We start from the raw sequence: 24198 nt of genomic DNA on the forward strand, positions 1-24198 counted from the left end.
ATCACATTATCCTGCATCTCGGGACCTCTCACACCTAGATGATGTGATGTAATACGATGCGTGGTGCTCATTGCCACAGAGCTGTCATGAATAAAACCTGTGCTTCTAGAGTAATGCCTTTCCACGTCATTTTCAAAGTGGCTTTGCATAGAGTTCCCAGTATATTCTTTTTGATTGGGAGAGTACATGTCTCCATGTTTGAGTATAAAATAGGAAATTTAATTATTAAAAAACGACCATTCCTCTTTCATACTAGAATAGTATAGAGATTGGAATAGGCAGCGAGTAAAGCTTTGTGGATGGAAACAAAAATTTATGAGTCAGAGAGGATGCAAATTCCAATGTTGCCAATTATTTGATTTGTAACCTTGGGTACATTTCTTAACCACTTGGGGCCTCAGTTTCCCCACTGACATTGGGATAATAAAATTACCAACTTGATAGAGAGCCTGTGAGGACTAGAAAATACTACACTTTGAAACTCTGTGCATTTTCACTGATTCAGTCATCAAAGAATCAAAGCCCCTGTTTCACAAACACGTCAATAGAGCAGAGAGTGGCAGTGTTCAATTATCATAAAATTAAAAGTGCTAGTTTTCTTCTGGGTTTTGAGAATATGCTGCGTTTTAGTTAAATAAATATTTATTTGTTGAATTAAGTGATTTAAATAATTAAATAATGGAGCAATTATTTGTTGTCTTCCCGCCACGTGTTAGGTACTGTGCATGTAAAACACACCAGACATGCATAAGATATTGCTCTCAAAAAGCTGACAGGAATCCCAACTTCAAAAAAAATATTATTTCATCACACTTGTAATAAGTCTGGTAGCAAAAAAGCTCAATTGTTGGCACATACACACTGAGGCATTTGAGTCATTGCTTTTAGTTATTCTAACTAACATTTCTGTTTGGACTGCTCAGAATTAATTACTGATTTTGTGGCTCAAAGCTGGAGATTCAAATACATGCATTTCTCAGGTCTTTGGGGGGGAAAACCACTGATGTAACTTCTACTGAAGAGCTATGTCTACTGGATACCAAGTCTTGTCTTTCTGCACATTTTAATATGCCACTTTCTCAAGGCAGCATCCACGTGCACTAGACAGGGAACTATAGTGAGCACCTTCTAAAAGGGAGGGCTTGATTTGTGAGGGAAACACCGAGATGCTCTCTCAAAACACACAATTTGCTATGTTGGTAACATGCCATTTTATAATTCAGTTAAAATAATAACTAATGCTTACTGTTAAATAAAATTCAATTTAGCTGAGAATGAACAAATCATACTTGAGAATTAGAGAAGAAAACTTCAGTCTCTAGAACATGAGTTGTTTAAAAAAAAAAAAAAAATCCCATAGGGCTGGGCACAGTGGCTCACACCTATAATCCCAGCACCTTGGGAGGCCGAGGTGGGTGGATCACCTGAGGTCAGGAGTTCGAGACCAGCCGTCAACATGGTGAAACCCGTCTCTACTAAAAATACAAAAACCTGTAATTACTATTCGGAGGTGAGGCAGGGGAACGTTGAACAAAGGCGGGAGTTGCAGTGGGCCAAGCTGTCTATGCCACACAAAAAAAAGAATCCCATAAAGATAAGTAAAAAAGGGGAGATTTAAAATTCCCTCTCTGCATCCTTTTCATGCTTGTGTGGCTACCAGCTGGCAAGGGCAAATGGCCTTACCTGATTACTTTTATCTGTGTGTCTTCAAGCCGAATTCCATAGGTGTGATGGAAATCTTTGCTTTGGGCTGCCTGTTCCAGAGAGAGACCCAAACATTCAGTGCACTTGGCCTTGACTGGATGTTGAAACAACTAAGAAGATAGATATTTTAGAGAATATTGTTTTGAATAAAGGAACATCATAATGGAGCAGTCATGAGTCTAAACTTGCTAGCCAGAGTCCTTGGGGTTGAACTCTTTCTTGGCAACTTGATAGCTGTGTAATGTTAAGCAAATATCTAACTCCTCAGTGCCTCAGTTTTCTCATCTATAAGATGGGGTTAATAATGCTACTTATATTGTAGGGTCATGGTGAGGTTTTAAGGAGTTTATAATGTGCAATGAGTTCAGAAGGGTGGCTGGCATACGATAAGTGCCTTGTAACTGTTGACTATTATTATTAAGGGAGGCTGATTCAAAATAAACATGGTTTGAGATAGACCCTTGGTTTTGGAGAAAGGGTGGCTTGTGATTAAGGAATCAAAAACACAGTTACAGTCTTAGAAAATAAATGACCTGAGCTTCCTTCAGTGTGAGAGGGACTCTAGGTAACGGAAAGGCAGAAGGCGTGAGATTTGGGATATTTTTTTGTCTTCTTTCTTAATATCTGGATATGGCAGAAAAAGAAATGTAGGCAGAGCAAGTGTAGCAAGTGTGTTTCTGCCTCAGTCATTTCAGGCAAATTTATCCTTTCTTCAGTATCTTCTGAGAAAGGTTAGCTGATGCATGTAAAACAGGAGTGACTAAAATAGTAAGATACAAATTAATAGTGTTATTTAAGTGTGTGTGTACAAGAGAGTAGGGTTATAAGATGAGACATTCTCATTCTTTCTAGAACCACAAGATACTGAAGAAAGTCAATGCCCTCCCATCTCCCATCTTTCAGACCCCTTCAGAATGCTGTCCACTTTGACCTGTTTAAGTTTATTTTAATAAAAAAAAAAAAACACATTTTCACGGAATAGATGCTTTAAGTATGGTTCATTCTTTGGAGGGGGTGTATGTGTACCACGTGACAAGTGGTTGCCATGGTAATTTCTCATTATTGTTGAATTGAAAAATAATTACTCTGGCAAAAATCCCACGTAACCTGTCAGTGCTTAAGTTAAAGATGCCGAGGGGCAACCCTGGCACCGGGATCCTGTTTTTGGTGAAGAGGGATAGGGTTGGGAACAAGAGAGAATCCAGGATGGAAGCAAAATGCTTCTGTAGATTTTTAAACATAATTAAGACTCTCTTCTGCTATTTGACATGACTGTGTGTCTCATCCTGATATATGATGAGGCTGCTGGTGAAATTTGGGCTCACCTGTGAGATGGGGCCAAAGGACTAAGGATTGTAACAGCACAAATGCATATAGGGGATTGTTTAGAATAAAGAAGCTTTGATGATATTTTTTCCTAATTAAAATATAGAAGAATTGTCAATAACCACTTCCCCTGTCTGTGTTCAGGCTGAGTTAATTTCATCTTTATTTACCTGGAGGCTGCTGTATGCTATTGTTACTCTCTACCTTTGGGGAAAAGAATTCACTTTTTACTTATTAATATTCACTAAACACTCGCCACACACAGTTCAGATACTAAACAACAGCAAGAACTGGAAGTATCTGTCTGTTGGGAAAACACGTGTCCCAGATCAGAAGCCTTGTGGCAGTGTACACAGAGCTCAATCACATGAGTTGGGGCATTTGGTACTCAGTGCTCCTGATCCATGAGTCATTGTGGAGTGGCATGGAAAACCTACGCGTGCTTGCTTTCCTATGCTTGTGTCAAGAAATAATCCTCCTTTTGGCTAATGAAGCCCTTAACATACACTCCTCTTTTAAGAGAATGATCGGCAAAGTTGGAGTATTAGTAGTAGTGTTACTCCATTTCTGCATCTTTTTTGGACTTCTAGATATTCATCCTTCTCCCAGCAGAGCTAGTCTCTGTTTTTGTCATTAAGCTGCTCCTGCTACTAGATCCCACTTGGAAATATATTGCTTAACAGTACTCTTTGAATCTCTACCTATGCGTCAATCAGACCAGATGCTTTTAATATGAAAGTACAGGGACCTCCTAATGAAAGGACCAAAATATAGACAGGTATAAACCCTATGTCTAGGCATATCCACTTTAGGCATATGCCTGAGAGAAATGCTTACATATAAACACAAAGGGAAACTACAGAGACATTTATGGCAGCATTGTTGTGATGACCAAAAAATTAGGAACTATCTGGAGATTATTAGTAGCAAAATGTTTAAATAAAATGTATTACCGTATATTTATTCAGTGCATTAGTAACTTATATAAGGAAAGAGAGACCCCAGTATATAAACTGGGGCTGAGTGCGCTCATGCCTGTAATCCCAGCACTTTGGGAGGCCGAGGCGGGTGGATCACCTGAAGTCAGGAGTTCAGGATCAGCTTGACCAACATGGTGAAACCCCGTCTCTACTAAAAATACAAAAATTAGCTGGGCCTGGTGGTGGGCGCCTGTAATCCCAGCTACTCGGGTGGCTGAGGCAGGAGAATCGCTTGAACACAGGAGGTGGAGGTTGCAGCGAGCCAAGATCGTGCCATTGTACTTCAGCCTGGGTGACAGAGCGAGACTCTGTCTCAAAAAAAAAAAAAATATATATATATATATATATATACACACACACACACACACACATATGTGTGTGTATATATACACACACATACATATATACATTTATATATACATATATGTGTATATTTATATACATTGTGTATATTTATATACATATAAATACAAATATATGTATATTTATATATATATACATATATATGTGTATATTTATATACACATATATATGTATATATATATAAATTGCATAGGTCTTCAAACACAATGTTAAATTTAAACAAATCACAGTTAAAGAAGAAAACATAATGTATCCTATCGTGTAAATAAAATATTAAAAGCAAAATAGGACTGTATATGAGTGGAATCATGCATGTATATTAATATGAAAGATGGGCTAGGAAGATCCATATGGTTTTCATGAGACAATTGTTTATGGGGGTCTGAGAGAGGAGAGAGAAAAACAGAGTAGGATATGGTGACCCAGAACATTTATTTATATTTGTAACATTTAATTACTTTAGAAAAGGAAAATGCAATAATATTGCAATAATTGTTAATTCCGGGTAATGGGCCCATGAGTCTTCATCATATTCTCTTTTGTTCTCTATTTTTAAAATTAATAAAGTAAAATTTGGCTTGTTTAATGACAGCCAGTCAAGTGCATTCATGTACAACAAGCAACCTTAACCAACATTTCACTGAGACGTATAATACTCCAAAGGTGGCTCAAAAGCATGGCAGTGTAGGTGTGAGATAATTTTTTTAAATTTCTGCCTCCATATGAGCTTCTGACATGCATGCCTGGGGCATTCCGTTATTGTGAGATGAGATAACAGTGATGTGACAGAGAGAAGACTTCTCTCGGACACTGTCTTGGTCCCTAGCCACTGAGGTTAGATTTTAAGATTCCTACAATTTTAGAGAAAGAGTCTTACTCACCGTGTGGGTAGGGACTTATCTGTTTAGTCCATTTTTCTACTCCATTATTGGATACTAATTTATAGGAGAATCCTGCTGAGGATGCATAGATACATAATGCCCATTCCCTATCCTTAAGTAACATAGTCTGCTGGAGCAGACTTTGGGAAAATGTGTAATACAAGGTGTATTAAAGCCCACTTCAGGAAAATGTGTATTACAAGGTGATGATTCCATGATCATTTCATATACACTCTATTGGGAGTATAGTTGTCAAGATTTCCTAGTACAGGAGACAGTGAATGAGGGGTCCACAAACTGCATCTTGGCATTTGCTGGACGTTGCAGGTCAAACCAATGACATATGCAAAGGCAGGGAGGCACAAAAAGTTGACAAGGAGCCCTTGACCGTGACAGGTGAGCTGCTGGAGGTCCCTTGGCTCCACACATTGCTGGGAGGCCAACTCCAGGGCTCCTGCGTATGCTGGCTCCTTTCTGGTGTGGTAAGAATGTTTTTTCTCTAGATAGACTCTCTTTTAGCTTAGATGCACAAAATGTTGTATCTCTTATATCTGCCCGTCCCAGATGTGCGTGCCACCGAATACACCTGGGAACAAGACGTCAGACTCATGGTTGTGTTTTAAGAGCATGTGCTACACCCTTTACTTGGAAGTCCCAAAAGGTTGATCTTTATCTTTTGGGCAAAGGTGAGACTGGTCAGTCTCAATGCACCTCCTGGTTAATCTCCAAGTTAGTTTGACTTGTGATGATTATGTGTGTGGGGTAAGAGTGATCAGCTGCACCCTGCTTTGCCTCTAAACTTTAGCGGAAACCAGATTTAGTGAGCTGCTCTATGGGATCCTTCATCAAAACAGTCTGGATAACTTAACTCACACAACCTCCTACTGGCTGTCTTGCTGAACTTGGCCACACTGCCAGGTCCAAAAGGAGAATGGGCCATTTTTGTGGTTCTTCCACATCATTTCTCCAATGATGTTGGCTCTAAGTTTATGGTCAGCAGGTGGAACTGCTAGCCTGTACATAAAGCTGCAGAATTTTAATTAGTATCTTTTCTTTCAAATGATCATGGTCTCCTTTTCTTCCTCACATATGGCCAAGCAGAGTGCTAGTGTCCTCTGTGATGCGGGGTCCATACCGTTCTAGATGACTGACAATTAAAACTTGGAAAATGGAGGGAATGATTTTTTTTTTGTAGTGATTGTCCACAACTCATGAGGTAGCTGTGTCACCAAGAACTGAGTTTCTACCAGTAGTGTTGTTAGATCTTCTGCCAGAGACTTCTATTTGGCTCAGCAGAGGTCTTAGCTGTATTTCAGCCACTCCCTAAACTCCTAATCTCTTTATTATGCACATAACTTCTACAAAATTGCCTAACTGATACCGGGAACTATACCAGACAACAGAATGGAAGCAAGAAGTGTTCCAAAAGGAGATTTATTTTCAGGAAAACCATGTGAAGGTAGGAAAAAGGGTATGAACTCCGAAAGGTTGGAGGAGGAAATTTCCTCTAGTCAATGCTGACCTCTTCCTCTAACTCTTGTAAAGCATTTTTGGTCTTCAACCCAAAGTGGGAAATAACTTTTTAAGTAAAATTATTTACAAAAAAGCATGTATTGGAGTTAGGCAGACTTGTTACGCGAACTTCAGTTTCATCACTTTCTTGCTTTCTGACCTTTATTGAATAGCTTACCTTTTTTGAATTTTAGATTCTCTATGAATATCTTAAGGGTTAAATGAGATAATGATAAATAATAATAGTTGACACATATTGAACAACTACTATATGCCGGGCAGTTTCTGTTTAGTCCTCATAGCACACCGAGATAATTATTCCCACTTACCCAACGAGCAAACAGACACAAAGAAATTAGGTGAGTTAACTCACATATGTGTGAGTCAGAATAACATACAAGTTAAGGACATAAGTTCTCTATAAGGCTGCCTGCTCTGCCCCTTGGTAGCAATTAGGGCAGCTGTGAATATAAAATGGTTCAATACATGTATAGCACTTAGAAAACTCTGGATTACGATATTAACATTAACCCAGAGCCCCTAAACATGTGCTCTTTCCATAATAAGCTTCTTTCATATACAGCCAACACTTAGTAATTTTTGTCTTAAATCTCTACTCCTTTTATTACTTTCCTAAATAAACATTTGTTCTGTCATAACTAAAGACTAATTCAAAAGCTGTGTGTGTGTGTGTGTGTGTGTGTGTGTACATGTGTTTACACATGGGGGGAGATTGAAAATTACAATTTAAATACACAGAATGTCATTTTTATGCCAGTTTAAAATTATTGACCAACAGACAAAGTAGGGTCCACAATCAAGATCTCTGGATAACTTTGTAGAGTGACTTCCCGAGCTGAGTTTGTGATGCCACAATAAGAAATTTCTTCCATCCATCTATCTATTAACGTGTTCTATCAGCCAAACAAAAATATTATCTTATCTACCTATTATATGCCTGGCACTGTGAACTTAAATGTTACATTTTTATTTCGAGGATGTTCTTTCAAGATTTGTGACCAAAACCAATTGTGTGTGTATGTGTGTGTGTGTGTGTGTGTGTGTGTGTATGTGTGTGTGTGTGGTGTTACCTAATGTGCCCATTCTCCCAGCAGACCTCTTCTGAAATTTCCTGAGATGTTGACTCATCCCATGTTCCACTGAAGCTAGTTTGAATCATATGACGCTTCTCATTCTTGGATCATTATGTCTCTTTCAACTTCTGCCAAAACTCGCGTACGTATGTAGGCCCTGTGGAACCTGTAACACTGTTCATAGACATTCCGCGAACCTTATTGTAACTTGAGTACTTTCTTTTCTCCCAGTGACCTCAGATCAGCCAGCATTTCTATTGACTTTTGCCTTTCACTGGTTCATTTTCCAGTGGAAGTGTCAGAGACCAAGAGTTAGATTATCAGAAAATAGAGGATGATATGGTTTGGCTGTGTCCCCACCCAAATCTCATCTTGAGTTATAGTTCCTGTAATCCCCATATGTCATGGGAGGGACAAGGTAGAGATAGTTGAATCATGGGGGTGGTTTCCGTTATCTTGTTCTCGTGATAGTGAGTTAGTTCTCACGAGATCTGATGGTTTTATAAGGGGTTTACCCCTTCACTGGGCATTCATTCCTCTTCTCCCCTTCCACCATGATTGTAAATTTCCTGAGGCCTCCCCAGCCATGCTGAACTGTGAGGCAATTAAACCTCTTTCCTTTATAAATTACCTAGTCTTGGGTATATCTTCATAGCAGTGTGAGAATGAATTAATACAGAGGGGATCCAGTCACTGGGCCTCTGAATAATGAGCAAAGCAAATGAGAAGTAATAAATTTTCATTCAGATTGTTAACAGTGTTGTAGACAGATGATGTTGCCAGGGAGAAGGGTTGCTAATGGTTGAAGTGATAGGGAAAAGTGCTGATTTATAAACAGACTCTTTTATAAAGTTCATTTTTTTTTTTTTTGAGACCAGGTCTCACTCTGTCACCCAGGCTGGAGTGCAGTGGGGGTGATCTAGGCTCACTGCTACCTCTGCCTCCCAGGTTCAAGTTATTCTCCTGCCTCAGTCTCCTGAGTAACTGGGATTACAGATGCCCACCACCACACCCGGCCGGCCAATTTTTCTATTTTCTGTTCCACTTAGTTTTCTATTTTCTATTCCACTGAGTTTTCTATTTTTAGCAGAGTTGGGGTTTCACCATGTTGGTCAGGCTGGTCTCGAACTCCTGACCCTCAGGTGATCCATCTGCCTAGGCCTCCCAAAGTGCTGGGATTACAGGCATGAACCACCATGTCTGGCCATAAAGTTCATTTTCAGTGCAGTTCTTTATAAAGTGGAATGCCTCCTGCCCTAGATATGATATTAAAGATGGTAGACAGAGGCAGGGAAAGGGCATTTTATTGATCTTCACTGTCTTTGGGGTGCTCTCCTGCAGATTTTATCTCCTGAAGATTTTATTGATCTTCACTCCCTTTGGGGAGCACTTTATACCTACTAATTTATTTAATCATCAGATCTGTGATGCCAGATAGTTACTATTGTTATTGTTATTGTTACTGTTATCCTCAGCTTCTAAATAAGTAGACAGGCTGGGGAAGGTAGAATAAGTTGCTAAGTTCACATAGCTGGGAAGAGGCAGTGTTGCCTGCAGGACTGAATTCCGCCATGATGTATTACCAACTGCTTTATTGTGAAGTGCCAGGCAGTCTCCTAAGCGTGAGTCCTGGCTACAGGTCTGCACAACAAGGCAAGGAGCTCAAAGAAGAAACCAACCTGAGACTAAACATTCCCTTTTGACTCTTTCTCCCCTCTTGCTGAACCCTAACCCCTGCCTCTCAAAGACTGTCATGGAAATGTAGCAGGTTGCTGTACAGAGCAAAGGATGGGTAGGTGGGGGTGTCCAGTGGTCTGAGTTTAAATTCCATCTCTGACATTCATTTGCTGAGTGTACTGGAGCAAGTGACATTTACTGCCTAAGCTTTGGTTTCTACAGTTGCAAAGTGGAGATAATATGAGCAGCTTCATTCATTCATTGAGCTGCTTTTACGAGTAATATCCTGGGCTAGACACTGTTCTGGGGGTTGGGAGATAAAGTAGCAAGCAAAACAAAGCCCCTGTGTACAAGAAGCTTATATTTGTATTGAAGAGAAAAAAAACCACACACACAGAAGAAATGGATTCGTAGTGTGGATTAAGTAGGAAAATACACATAAAGTCGTTAGATTAGTGCTTGGCATGTGGTAAACACTCAATAAATGTTAACTGTGACTCTTTTTCCGTCTGTGTAGTGATTTAAAGTCAAATAAACCAATGTATCCAGTCTTCCGAATAGGGTTTCTTTCCCTGGCAGATTCCTCCACTTCCAAGCCCACTGAGTTTTCTAAAAGCTCCACAAGCTTCCAGAGCACTGAGGACGTGTGCCATGGTCTCAGATGTGGAGCGAAGCTGCCTGTGTAGTTGCTCATGTGATTGTCTTCTGCTAGTGGGCTTTAAGCCCTTTGAGGGTAGGGACCAGTCTCTTATTCAGCTGTGCATTCTGAAGGCCTACACATAGTTAAGTGCCCAATACATATTTGTTTCTGAAAGGAGAAAAAGCAGAGTAGTTTGTACGTGGATCCATGCATTGCTCTTCGGTGGTTTCCTACCTACCCTGTTTGACTGAGAGAAGGATTGGCTTTTGCTATGGTGATTGGAAGGAAGCCAAAGAGAGACGCAAAAATTCGTTTGTCTGAGCTTCTTTTCTGAAGGAGAAGACGGCATCAACCTTCTGTGGCTCCTTAATTATTCTTGCTGGGACTGAGGGTTCATTCCTAAGGCCTGCCAGTGACAACAACTTAATGTTGTCATAAGCAGAACAACTTAATGGGAAGAAGAGAGGCTTGTGGTATCTCTGCCAGGACTCAGCAGTGGGACTATTACATGGGGAGTGGCAATTCCCCTTCTGTCTCCCCTTCCATCTGACAGGCAGCTGGGATGCATCTTGTCTTCAACTTACAATTCTCTGGAAAAACATGGTGCTTAAGAATTTTGGGATAAATCAGGTCCTATACCAAGAATTAGACTGGGATGTGACTCCTCCCGTAAATATGACACTCTGTATAACCTTCTTAATTCACTGTGAGAGGGGGCCCTCTTCTCCCCTTGGAGACTAATAATGATTCTAACCGCCTTAAACTGGGCCGCTTCCAAAGTGTTTTCTGCATGAGCAAGAGAAACATTCAACCCAAGACAAACAAACAGAATTCATATGGATGGCCTGCATTCTGCTGAACTGCTCTATTTTTAATACTCTTTTTAACAACAAGCTAGTGGTTGCCTATCCTCTTAAAACAATCAAGAACAGTCCATGTATATGTGACAATAGCTTGTGCGTGAACTTCTCTATCAATCTATCCATCCATGTATCCATACCTGTATCTTTTATAGGGGTATTTGCATACAGTAGAGCTAGGAACATCTCTGTTGATTAAATTATGTTTGAAAATTATGTTTAACCTGGTTGTAATATTGTGGTTTCTATTTATAAAAATGAACTCTTAAAAGAGCAGAGAGAGAAAAAGAGAAAAAAAAAAGTCAAGCGTATTTTACATTAAATGCAAACCCTTTTGTCAAAAAACATCACATTGTGTTTTATAGCACATTTATTAAATCTCCCCAAATATATCCTGGAGAATTAATTTTTATTCGATTGGTTTGAGCTCACTTATTGAATTGGAATTTGGTTCCTATTTGAGGCAATTAATTTGAAGAGTGGCCGCCCACCTACCCTTTCCTAAAACACCCACACACATACGGGAAGTAACGAGCAAGGAGCAACTGAGTTTTTCTTTCTCTTCCCTTTTCTTTTCCTCTTTGAGATATTTCCTACTTTCCCCTGTTAAATAAATGATCTGTCTCTTTGCAGGATAGTGACAACCTCTGGTGGGACGCCTTTGCCACTGAATTTTTTGAAGATGACGCCACATTAACCCTTTCATTTTGTTTGGAAGATGGACCAAAGCGATACAGTAAGAAAGAAGTTTATTTTTCTAATATTTCCTCGTTTTGTGCCTGTAAGAAAACCGCAAGGGTCTTCAGAGAATAGCACAGAGCTGACAGCCTGACAATAATCCCTCCACTCCTGACAATGTTCTTGCTTCTCATCGAGTCATTGTCACTGGGTGGCAGCCCGAGTTGGCTCTGACAGATTTCCTTTGAGGCTTAGAATGTTTGGGTATTTGCCTGTTTAGAGAGTGAGGCAAATATGAACCAAGTCACCCAGTGATGAGTGGGAGTGGAATGATGGACAATTTCCATGCGTCTCTTTCTGCCACCCTCTTTTATCCTTGGCGGTTCACACTTGACATCCAATGTTCTGCTTCTGAAGGTTCTTAAAAAAAAAAATTCCTACTGTCACTGTATCAGCCACATCCTTCTAATCCCCTCTTGTCAATTATCTCAGGTATTTATTTGACAAGTGCTATCTTTTTTTGGGGTGTGGGGAGGCCACAGTTGCTTTGAACATACAGTTTGGGATTAGTGTTGACAGAATTATAGTTCCTTGTCTTTCAGGTGAGTGATAACTCTGTAAAGATCCTCAAATTACAGCCTGTGGCACCTTGGGTAACAGCTGATCTGTCCTGATTAGGTTGAGCCAACTTGTCAGAGATCAGATTTGCTAGTTGTGCTGTCAGACCAGGAGGCATAGATGCATCAGCACAAAAGCAATTAATGTCCAGTTAGATCAGAGAGAGATGTGTTTTCAGAAATCAGTGTTGCACGTAGGAAAGAATCCATCAGAGGAAAAACATCCCCACTGTCACAAACACTGAAATGATGAGGGAACCAGCCATGGAATGATGAACCAGTCATGGTATGAATGAGTCAATCCAGAACATTTGAAAAATTTACAGGTAATAGCATTCTTGATACGTATGATTGAAAGCTCTGATTGTTGCTAATCTATTTCAAAGCCACTAGGGAACAACAATTAAACAAAAAATTGGGGGAGGCTTTAGGCAACTTGGTGCTATTTGCATACTATTAGCAACTATACTAGTAGCATCAATTGCATAATTAACTGATTAATTATGCTAATATATGCACATGGCGACCCTGCAATTGTGTTAAACACTGGAGGAGCAGCCTGGAGTGGACTTGCTGCCCAACTGAAACTGGTTGCCGGGCGCATCTCTTTATGTTTGTGTCTCATGGACTTTTAAGGATGTGGGACATTGCTAATCAATATTTTGGGCAAGAGGAGGGGAAGGGAGTATATCAGAAAACGGGCTGTTTAGAGCACCTTATTCAACAAAGTGACTGCTGGTGCAAGCACTGATAAGCCTACTTCCCAGGGGTCCTGCTGAGTTAACTTGCTCTCCGGTGTGTGGGTGCCCCCAAGCAGCCTCGTGCCCTAAAGAGGTGTTTCAGAAGTCCCTGGCAGATAAATGAATTCAGCAGTCCAACAATTACTCCCTCCTCAAAAGGCTGCCTGATCAATGGCGTTTAATTTCTAAACAAGCAGTCATCCATCCTAAGCCACCTTATTTTTTTTCTGAGGCATAAGCTCAGATAACTTCAAGTTATCATTGTTGTATGTTCTCATGCTTTGTTGGTTCAGGAATCCATCAGGGACTGCTCAGGGAACTAGAATTACAGTTTTAAAATATGTCCTAATACAACAGATTCTGGCTCTTCCCTCTGTCCATCCCACCCCAGCATCATTTGGGGGTGAATCACAATCATCGCCTGTTTAAGATCTTATCTCCATGAACAGGAGTAAATGCCTGACTACCAGCCGTTGTTGCCCAGGTTTCTTTGTTTCTCCGAGCCAAAATATTTCCCGAGTGGAGAAGAGAAACAAAGATGATTGACGGTCTTGAGCTGAGTCTCATCAGCTGCCTTGCTGACAGCCTGGTGATGTGCACACGCTGCTGATGTGTGGGCTGGTGACAGCTGATTGACAGCCCAAGACTGAGAGACAAGGAAGATGAAGCTTGCTTAGAACGCCTGACGTGCACTGTTTATGCAGCGCTCTGAGCTCAGGGGCTGCCACCTTAACCCATTCGAGGTCCAGGCATGCTGTGCCAGGCTGGGCAGATGCCTGGCTGTCCTGGGGCTGGAAGCTGCAGCTCTTCCTTCATGCTTCCAGGGAAGCTGAAAGCTTTGTTTTTCTGATGAGGAAAATAAGATTTGGCTGTTGCATTAGTATTTGTTAAAAAAAAAAAAAAATCCCCAGTCACACACATACAAAATAATAAGAGATATTTTAGCTGAGGGTTTTTTTTAGCCTTTACTAGAAAAAACTTTTCCTTCTTCCTCCCCATCACTGGTGTCTAGGGGGGTCCTTTTGGGTCTATGATACTTTATCTCTAAGTTGCCATAAATCCTGTAATAGGTGTCTGCTTATTTATTTATTGTATGTCATCCCTCATTAGAATGTTATTTCCATGTGGATGAGGGCTCTGTTTTGTTAATCGCTGAATTCTCAGATTAATACAGGAACTCATACATAATAGGTAGCTCAATAAATATTTGTTGAACGAAGGAATGAATGAGTACACAAATGCATAGACATTTGTAGAAAAGTTTATATCATCAAGTAAAATGTTGGCAAAGCAATCCTTTATGGAGATATTTGGATTTTTTTGAACAGGAAGAAATTAACTCACAGTGGTCTGCTGGAATACTCAAACAAACTCTGGGTTACGATCTGATCTTTTTTTCTTTTTTTGAGACAGAGTCTCACTCTGTCACCCAAGCTGGGGTGCAGTGGTGTGATCTCTGCTCACTGCAACCTCCACCTCTGGTTTCAAGTGATCCTCCTGCCTCAGCCTCCCTACCGAGTAGCAGGAATTGCAGGTGTCTGCCACCACTCCCAGCTAATTTTTGCATTTTTGGTAGAGACAGGGTTTCACCATGTTGGCCAGGCTGGCTTCTAACTCCTGGCCCCAAGTGATCCACCAGCCCAGCCCCGGCCTCCCAAAGTGCTGGGATTACAGGCATGAGCCACCACATCTGGCTGTTCTGATAGATTTTAATAGGAACAAAAGTCCCGGCAGTATAATAATTCAAGAGATGATGATGATCTGGGTGATATATTGTTCCTTTCATTCAGAAAGCAGAAAGCTCCTCAGTATTGACCCTCTTCCTCCACATACTCCATCTCTTAAGCCTTTCACTCCCCTGATGGGGGTGTGTCCGCCCAGGTGAGATATGATTGGGCAGGTGGAAGCCACTGATGTTTTCTTAGAGGCCAGGTGGTAATTGGTGGGGAGAGCTTCAGGATGGGCCAGGTTATTAGACTATGTGAGAAATTGGCCTGTGCATCCCTAAGGCCACTTGCCTGCCCCCGCCCTGGACAACACCAGGAAGGTGCTACTCCGGCAGCTGGAGAAGTGGGCAGTTCCATGGAGGAAGTTCTATCCTTGGGGTAAGGTGGACTCTAGGAAAGAAGAGTATCAGAGGTAGACAATTCCCTGGCAGCAGGTCAGTAGAATAAAGAACATTAGGGCTAAAAACGGTCCTTTCTAAAAATGGAAACTTGGTCCAGAGAGGTTAGGTGGGTGCCCCACAGGTGAGGCTGAGCCTCAGGTTTGCTGATTCCAAAGTCAGCTTGCTCTCTCTCTCTCTGTCTCTCTCTCTCTGTCTGTCCGCCTCTCTCTCTCTCTCTCACACACACACACACACACACACACACACCCTATTCCTACATCGTGCCATAGCTAAAGGAAAATAAATGCTTTTATCAACACACACATTTCTGGTAACAGAAATAAGGGTCCCAAATAATTACTGTCCTTTATCTGAAACAGAAGACAAAGGAAGCCAAGGATCAGGTTCCTCAAAGCCCTCTGTGCACCTGCTCTGCAGTTCTAAGTCCAGCATAAAGTGTTGCTATTTCCTTCTCTGTCTTGGGTTAGGCTGATCACTTGCTATTAGTTTCAAGCACAATATTAATTTCCCTTTGCTCCTTTTAGGCATGTAGCAGAACCGTGCCCCACACTATTCTTCTGCCTCATGACAGTCACAACCACCATTTGGGTAATATGCTTCTCAGCTGACCTAGCCTGTGTCCAGGTCCAGGTCCACATTGGCCACATTCTTAGGAAATACGTGGTTCACATCTCATTCGGAAAATATTTCCTTGCTGGGAGAGATACATGGAGAAGGATCTCCTGAGGCCCATCTCAGCAGGCGATGCAGGGCTGAGAGGCTGGATGGTGCAGGAGAAAGGGAACAGGGGTTCAATGCAAACATTCTTGGGCTTTAATCCATGCTTTGCTTGATAAACAGAGACTTCATCTTCTTATGTGCAAATGAGTATAATACTACCATCAGTGGGCTGGGTGCTGTGGCTCACGCCTGTAATCCCAGCACTTTAGGAGGCCGAGGCAGGTGAATCACCTGAGGTCAGGAGTTCAAGACCAGCCTGACCAATATGGTGAAACCCTGTGTCTATTAAAAATACAAAAATTAGCCAGGCGTGGTGGCATGCGTCTGTAGTCCCAGCCACTTGGGAGGCTGAGATAGGAGAATTACTTGAACCCAGGAGGCAGTTGGAGGTTGCAGTGAACCAAGATCACGCCACTGCACCCCAGCCTGGGTGACAGAGTGAGACTCTGTCTCAAAAAAAAAAAAAAAAAAAAATACTGCCATCACTGGCTTATGAAAATTAAATGAGATGTTATAATCAAAGAGCCGAGGACCATTTGAAGCATAGAATGATCAATATTTATTATCACTGATATGCATGGCCTTGGCCTCACCGTAGCTTCTATGCTTTGAAAAGGCTTCCCACTGGGCAGCACTTATCAAGTGCACAATGTGGACAGCCTGATGCCGAGGCTCCGTGGCCAGGTGGGAGTCCATATGACCTCTTTAATGGGCAGTTCCTGCTGAAATGCAGGACTGAGGATTAGGCTCTGCTCCCAACATTCAAGTGCAGAAACCCACTCTCACTTCTAGTAAGTGGTGAGCAGGAGAAGGGAGTAGAGAGGGGAACGGTGATTAAGAAGGTGTGGGGCTAAAGACTCCAGAACACTTGGTTAAACTATGTGTAAGTGGGCGTGGCTTTGCAGGTTAGCGGGGAAATAGTGTAACTACTAAAACGCTACCTCGTTTCAGCGCACTTTCTGTTGGCCTGTTTCTTAGAGAAAAGCCTCATTCTTTTCTAAGCGGCCTCATTTGAAACGTAAGGGTTTGATGGGATGGTGCATGTAAAGTTTTTGGCAGTGTTTTCATCCCTTTGAAAATGCTGCATAACACATTGACGGGCGTTCTTATAGATTGGATTCCAAAAAGCACATTGTTTTCTCTAGATTGAGATCTAGGACAATGCCGATAAAATTTTCACTAACCTTTAACTACTATTTGTGGTTTGGGGCTAAGGGTCCCAGTAATTCTCTATCACACACTTGTTATTTCATCTTGACCTTAGTACCCTGTCTGGAATGAGGATTTCCAGAGGGACCACACACATTCATGGCCACACTAGCCAAAAGCTATTCCATGGCTGCTGGAGGGACATTTCGCTCTCCAAAAAGAGAAAAGTTGTTTTAAGAAATGTCATCACTCTCTGTGCTTTTCTTTTCCTCAGTCACCAAGGCTCATTAGATAGTCTGAAGAACTGCAAATCCACGCCTCTGTAGAGCCGTTTCTACACTTGCTGTTTCTCTTTTACATTGTCGTTCCTTACCTCCTTTATTTTTCCTGAAAGCTCCAATAGCTTTGCAGTATTGACTAAGTTCTTCAATTTTGTCTTGTAATATGTGTTTTTATGTGTTGTGTATTCGGACATGTTCCCCTAAGGTAGAGAAATTCTGCAAGGGGCCCAGGTAGGTTCACTATCTCTGATTTCTATTTTTCTACTGCTTTTTATTGGTTCGACCTCACCCAGCTGTATTTTTACTGTGCTTGCTATATAGGAATTCTGAAAGCATTTTTTTCTCTATTTTTTTCTTTCTCTTTCTCTAATATCCCATTACATGATTTAAAACATGTTTCTGGGAAAATTACTCCTTGGTAATATGCACAAGGCATTTTGACACCACACTTAATAACTACTATGGCAGGAATGCGGCCACTTTAAAAAGTTACCTGCAAAGAGTGTGCTCTGCAGCACATGGGAAAAGGGATTTCAAGCGCAAGAATTTAAGACCCGCGTGTGTTTTTTCTAGGAATAATGCCTTTGTGGCGTCCACCTGAAACCTAGAAAGGCACGGGTTCCTCTGGCCACTGCTTAAAGCTCTTGAGGCTTCTCAGAAGGCGTGGCCAGCTGGCCCTGCAGACTTGGTCTTCCATAAAGTAATTTTGCTTCTCTAAACATTCCTCGTTCTTTTTTTTTTTTTCATCCATTGAGACAGAGATAACATTCATGGATTTTGGATCCACACAGATTCATTTTGAGTCTTTGCTCCTCTATAACTGCCGGATGTTAGGCATGTGAGATGACATTAGACATGTTGCTTAAACTACCTTAACCCCAGTTTCTTCATCTGTAACATCTGGGTAACAATAATGCCAACATTTTAGGGTTAAATGAGATGCACCTGTAACTTTAGCTTAGTGCCACTCTTGAAAAGCACACAGTAAATAAATATTTACTGCAAGAATTAATGAATGGATGAATGACAGAATAAGTGAGTGAGTTAAACCTATGAGACGACAGCCACTTCAAATTACCATGGAGTTCCCATTATTTATTTGGCACATAGTGGGAAGAACTCTGGTTTTGGGCAGAGCCAAAACAGACTTGTCTTCTTTCTATATAGGAACCAAGAATTTAAGACCAATGGGGAAAAAATGAATATTAATGGCAAATGGTGATTTAAACAAACAAGTTCCAAACAATTACAATTACCACATCTGTCCAACAGAGGGTGAGATTTTCATCCCCCATTTTGCTCAGAGAGCAAGGAACTGCTAAACATTTATCAAGTGCTGGTAATTTATTTGGGCAAGTTATATGTAAAGAGTGGGCTCTGTATCTTGTTCACTGAGGACCAGAGGAAAGGAAATTGATTTTGATTGCATTCAAAAATTATTTTCAAGAAAAGAATGCACTTCCTCAGAGTAGTCCTTGATGGTTAATTACGGGAATGGATTCTTGCCTCTGACTGTGGCATCTTGGTTGCTTAAAAACATAAATGTCACTGTCTCCGATGACTCTGGACCATGCATTTATTTGCATGGGGTTCCATTAAATGGTTTCCAGATGGCTCTAGCCTCTGATGTTGTGATTTTATTTTATTTTTATTTTAAAGATGAGGTCTCACTCTGTCACCCAAACTGGAGTGCAGTGGGAACTGATATTGTGATTAATGAGAGTCCATTTCAGTAGCAGTCTTCATTAGGCTGGTGAGATTTGTAGCAAATTCAGTTAGAAGTAGAGCAGATTGTCATTCGAAGTTGATTTGTTCCTTCACTCATTCATGGATTCATTCATTCAGAACTCACTGAACTCTTGCTGTTTGTCAGACATTGCCTTCCTAGGCCAGACAGTTCTTGGGAGAAAGACAGTTCATCACAAATTTTTAAATTTACTTTTGATGTGATTTTATTTAAAACTCTTACCTTAAATTAGCATAATTACCTAAGTTGCTCAGAAAGAGAATATTCTTGTGACATTAATGGAAAATCTAGGACTAGTCATAAAAATACTTGCGAGAAAGCCCGCAATTGATAGATGAACTGACAGATTTCTGAAAGAGAAAAAGGAGACCCATCTCTTCCCATTTGTGGTTTCAAATTGATAGTATCAGAAGTTGCAAATTGGCCATAACAATGGCTTGAACAGACATTCCATTCTCTAATGTCTGGTAAATACCACACTAATGATCACATGAGATAATGGACAGAAAAGTGCTTTGAATGAATTTAAAGTGTGGTACAAGTTGAAGGTATAATTATTATCATATTTATAATTAACGTTTCAGATATGGTATGTTTTTATTATCCCCTAATATGTTGTAAGTCAAGCTGTTATGAAATCTGAGGTGGTTGTTAGCTCTTCTCTTAGGGGGTTACAATTGTCAAACATACAGGCTTAAATGCAAGTCAGATCTATGACTGCCCTCACGAGCTTGTTTTGGAGGTCTGGATGAGGTACTAACCAGAAAATGGACATGATGTGCTCTTTGCCTGACTCTGTGTGACTATGTTATCTATGGAGTCCTGGCACATGCATTTCCTGACTTTTGGTTTTATGGAGCATATTGCCTATGGTTTTCAAACTGAAATAACACTACCCCATAGTGGGTAAAACAAAGTGTGTCAAATCTTTTCATTGTCACAATGACAGGTGTTGCTACCAGAATTTATTGTTTGGGGACTGGAGAAGAGAACTGTTCTACACAATAAAAAATTGTCGAGAAACACGTTATCTGACTCTTCTTACCTCCAACTTATTATCTTTTTGAAGTTAGGGTTGCCAGATAAAACGTAAGTATACAAATGCAATACTTGAGACATACTTCTACTACATACTTCTACTACAAATACAAGTATTTGATATTTATCTGAAACTCCAGTTTAACTGAGCATCCTGTGTTTTCTTTGTTAAATATGGCAGCCCTACTTCAAGGACCCCAGTCCATGTTCAAATGTGAAATCTTGACAATTCCAGAGCAGCTACAATGTGGTGTGAGCATGACACATGATACAAAAAAGACTAAGAGATCTACCTGGATTTCTTATTCATAAGTCTTGCTTCTATTTATTTCCAGACACTGTACTCATGAGCCCCAGTTAAAGAAAGAAATGCCCCAGCAGAGGTTGAGAGTGAGGACGCAGGTCAAAGTCTGCCTGAATTTAAGTCCAAAGTCTGCATTGCAGGCCTTCTCCAGTTGACTGTGCCAGGCATCTGGGCAGGTGTTGAGCACACGCGTAGGAGTGTGATATATATGGCTTGCCCAAGGGAACTTGCAGTGTAACAAGGGAGACAGACCCATAAACGATGAACTCTAATGCAATATCATCCACCCTGTAAGAGTAGTGCAAGCAAAGTTCTGTGGTGCACTAGAGACCTAATGTACAGCATAATGACTGTAGTCAATGATACTGTATTATATACCAGGAATTTTCTAAGAGATGATTTCAGGTGCTCTCACAACAATGGAAAATTGTAGAAGGATATGGCTATATTAGTTTGCTTAATTGTGGCAATCATTTCACTAAGTATATGTATATCAAAACATATTGTACATCTCAAATACATAGAATTTTTATGACAAAAATAGAATTAAAAAATATAAAAAGTACAACAAGGCATGGAGAAGCAGGTGTTGATCAAGTCTGCTCCTAATGGAAGAAGATTGAGCCTGGCAAAGACTTCTTTCTAACCTTCTAAAACCCTTAGTTCTTAAACTCATGAGAGGAAACACTCTACCATGATGTCCTTCAAATACAAAGCTTTCAATAGATGTTTGTAACTTGAACAGATGATGCAATGCTGGTAAATAGTACAAATGTGACCCATGATGTCTGATTATCTAGCCCACAGGCACATTACTAAACCTACGGTTATTCCCATATTTTAATAAGTTTCCACCATCACAATCTCAAGTGACTGCAGCCTGTTTTGTATTATATAGTAATCTAGAAATTTGTCCACAAAAAGAACGAGGACTTGAGACATATAAATATATATATATATTTTGAGATGGGGTCTTGCTCTGTCACCCAGGCTAGAGTGCAGTGGTGTGATCTCGGCTCCACTGCAACTCTGCCTCCCAGATTCAAGCAATTCTCCTGCCTCAGCCTCCCGAGTAGCTGGAACTATAGGCTCTCACCACCACACCCGGCTAATTTTTGTATTTTTAGTAGAGACAAGGTTTCACCGTATTGGCCAGGCTGGTCTCAAACTCCTGACCTTGTGGTCCACCCACCTCGGCCTCCCAAAGTGCTGGGATTATAGGCATGAGCCACCACACCCCGCCGAGACTCATATTTTAAACTTCGAACTAAAATTATGCCTACCCAACCTACAATGCTAAGACTGATTTTTTTGTCTTTGGTGCTTTGGACCGTGAGATTGCTAGAGTATTTCACCACATAGTCTCAAAACCTCCTAGTATCCAATTATAGCATCAAATTTTACAGAATAAGTAATTCTCAGCAATGGTTAACTAGGTGCTTGAATCTTATTGAATGCATCTTACTGGGTATAATTTCAGTGGAAACACCTATTTATTTATTTAACCTTCCTCAATGACTTCCCATGTGTTATCTTTCTGTGCCCTGGGGATAAGAAGATGAATGAACAAAATCTCTTGCTTTGGAGGAGCCAAAGATCCAGCGAGCTTTTGTTTCAAAGACTTGATTATTAGCAGATCTTAGCCATGTTTTTTCATATAGATACCCTCTGCCTCTGTTTATAAATCTGTTCCTAATAATGCTTCACACTCTATTTTTACACATTATTTCCAAATGCTACGTTATTACTATTTTTTAAACATAAAGCATTTGGAAAAATCAGTGTTCAGCTGAGATGTGTGCAGTATTTCTTTTAGATAATAATGGATAATGATATTTTGGTTTAGTGGAGTGAGCCAATTCCAGGTATCCTCCCCCACAAGCCGATGTATAGCTTAATCTTCACATTCATGTCGTGTTTTAGAACTGTGAACACACCCTATTTATGCAGATGAGGTAAAATAAAGCATTTGTTGAAGTCAGGTTAAATTAGCACTCTTCTACGACTGTATTAAGCAATGTTCAGATGGATTTGATTAAGAATGTAGAGGCTCCATGACAAAATTACCCATCAGGGTATGTTTTATTATTTATTGTTTAATCAAGGTAATCATATTGGAGTATTTGAATTCAGGAGCTTACAGAACTGGGTGCCTTCATGTATTTTGCTTTTATTATTCATTCCAGGAGAATCCGCTTCACACAACCATTATGCCATGCTTGTTTATTTTTATGAAGTTGTCTTTTCCCAATTGGTATCCTCCTTAATACTCTTTGATGGGAACTTCCCTGTCACAATATGTAGTTTTGGCTTTTCAATAAGTCAGGAGAACTTGAACTTGACAATGATGACACTAATTATCATTCTGAAGATCTGAAAAAGGAGGATGCAAGGTCACCTGGGAGCCTGGTAATAAAGCCCCTCCCATTTAATGAAGCACAGCACCATTACTCCCTTATACATCAAAATTTGTTCTCCATTTTATCGAAAGCAGTATTACATTATTTTTACAAACTTTCCTTAAAAAACACATTATGTCTGACTTATTCCTGCCTTTGAATAATCTTATTTGCAGTTTGATTGTTTGTCTTTGTTTTACTTTGAAAAAATGCATCATTTGCTATGTCAGGATGAGGTTGTTACACTGAAAACAATGAAAAAACAAGAGTTCTTTCAAAATCTAATTATGAGCTTGTCCCAGTCAGTAATGCTTGGGAGAGTATTTCCTCATAGACACACATAGTATCTCCATGTTACTCTCATATTCCGATATTCCAGATAAAAATCAACCACCTGAGATGATTCTCAGGTAAAGGATAATCATTTGTGTCTGTGTTTTCAGAATTAATTCAAGCTTTGAAAATATTCCAAAGATTAAAGTTAGCTAGCTGAGAGATGTATTTGTCCATGTAAAATTTCCTTTGGAAATGTTTATCATGTCATATATGAGAAGTACTAGCATTTGGTAAACTCAACTATACTTATTGAGTATTCGTTTGAGGCATTTAGAAAGTTCAACTTTCAAGCTTTAAAACAATTAATAATAATTCTCTTTTCCAAATTTGCCTGCATAAAATAACTTAATTCTCATGCTTATTTGCTTTCCTTCAATAGGACCATAAGAGAAATGATAAACGGTGTTTGACTGATTATGTAAATAAACCGCTAATTATATCCTTAATAGTTCTCCACACTTCTAGACACTGTATCAGAATGTATTTCTTATAAAATGCTTTAGTACTTAGAGCTCTATTATTTTTTTAAAAGATGGGCCCAAAATCAGGAATTATGAGAGTTATTATTCAGGTTCACAGCAGTGCAGCAGCTATTTTTCACTTGATAATTACCTTGTTAAACTAATGTCAGACCAGCGCCATGCCTTATTTAAGAAAATGGTCCACCAGCCCCGAGTAAGCAGGCCCAGCTGTGGAAATATTAAAAGATTTATTAAATCCAGGCTCGTCTTCAGCATTGCCTCATCGACATTAGTTATGGGACTTGTAAGAAGTTTTCTATTTCTCATTAGATGTTTGCAGCATTGTTCTTGAGGTCCTGCTGCAGCTTCTGACAGCTGGTGTTTCCATTGTGTTCCTTCTATTTCTAGCTCTGGGCTTTCTGGCCAACCAGGGCACCTTTTAATTGGCACAATCTTCATTCCGAACCCTGAGGAGAAGATGACCCATTCCCCGGAAATTAGGACTGCATATGATTACATTTCACTTCCTATTTTCCCATTTTAAAAATTATTTATTTATTGAG

General features: G+C 40.2%; 1 protein-coding gene across 7 annotated transcripts in view; it reads left to right on the plus strand.

Moving 5' to 3' along the window:
• LDB2 (LIM domain binding 2) overlaps positions 1 to 24198 on the plus strand; it is a 642376-nt gene that overhangs the window by 379184 nt on the left and 238994 nt on the right. For all 7 annotated transcript variants that reach the window (XM_058430056.1, XM_058430057.1, XM_032135967.2 and 4 more), the window contains one exon: positions 11671 to 11773. In XM_058430056.1, coding sequence (XP_058286039.1) covers positions 11671 to 11773 — 103 coding nt within the window. The remainder of the gene's footprint in view (positions 1 to 11670; positions 11774 to 24198) is intronic.

Source organism: Hylobates moloch, unplaced genomic scaffold (assembly GCF_009828535.3).
Source record: "Hylobates moloch isolate HMO894 unplaced genomic scaffold, HMol_V3 SCAFFOLD_17, whole genome shotgun sequence".
In the NCBI taxonomy this organism is placed as follows: Eukaryota; Metazoa; Chordata; class Mammalia; order Primates; family Hylobatidae; genus Hylobates; species Hylobates moloch.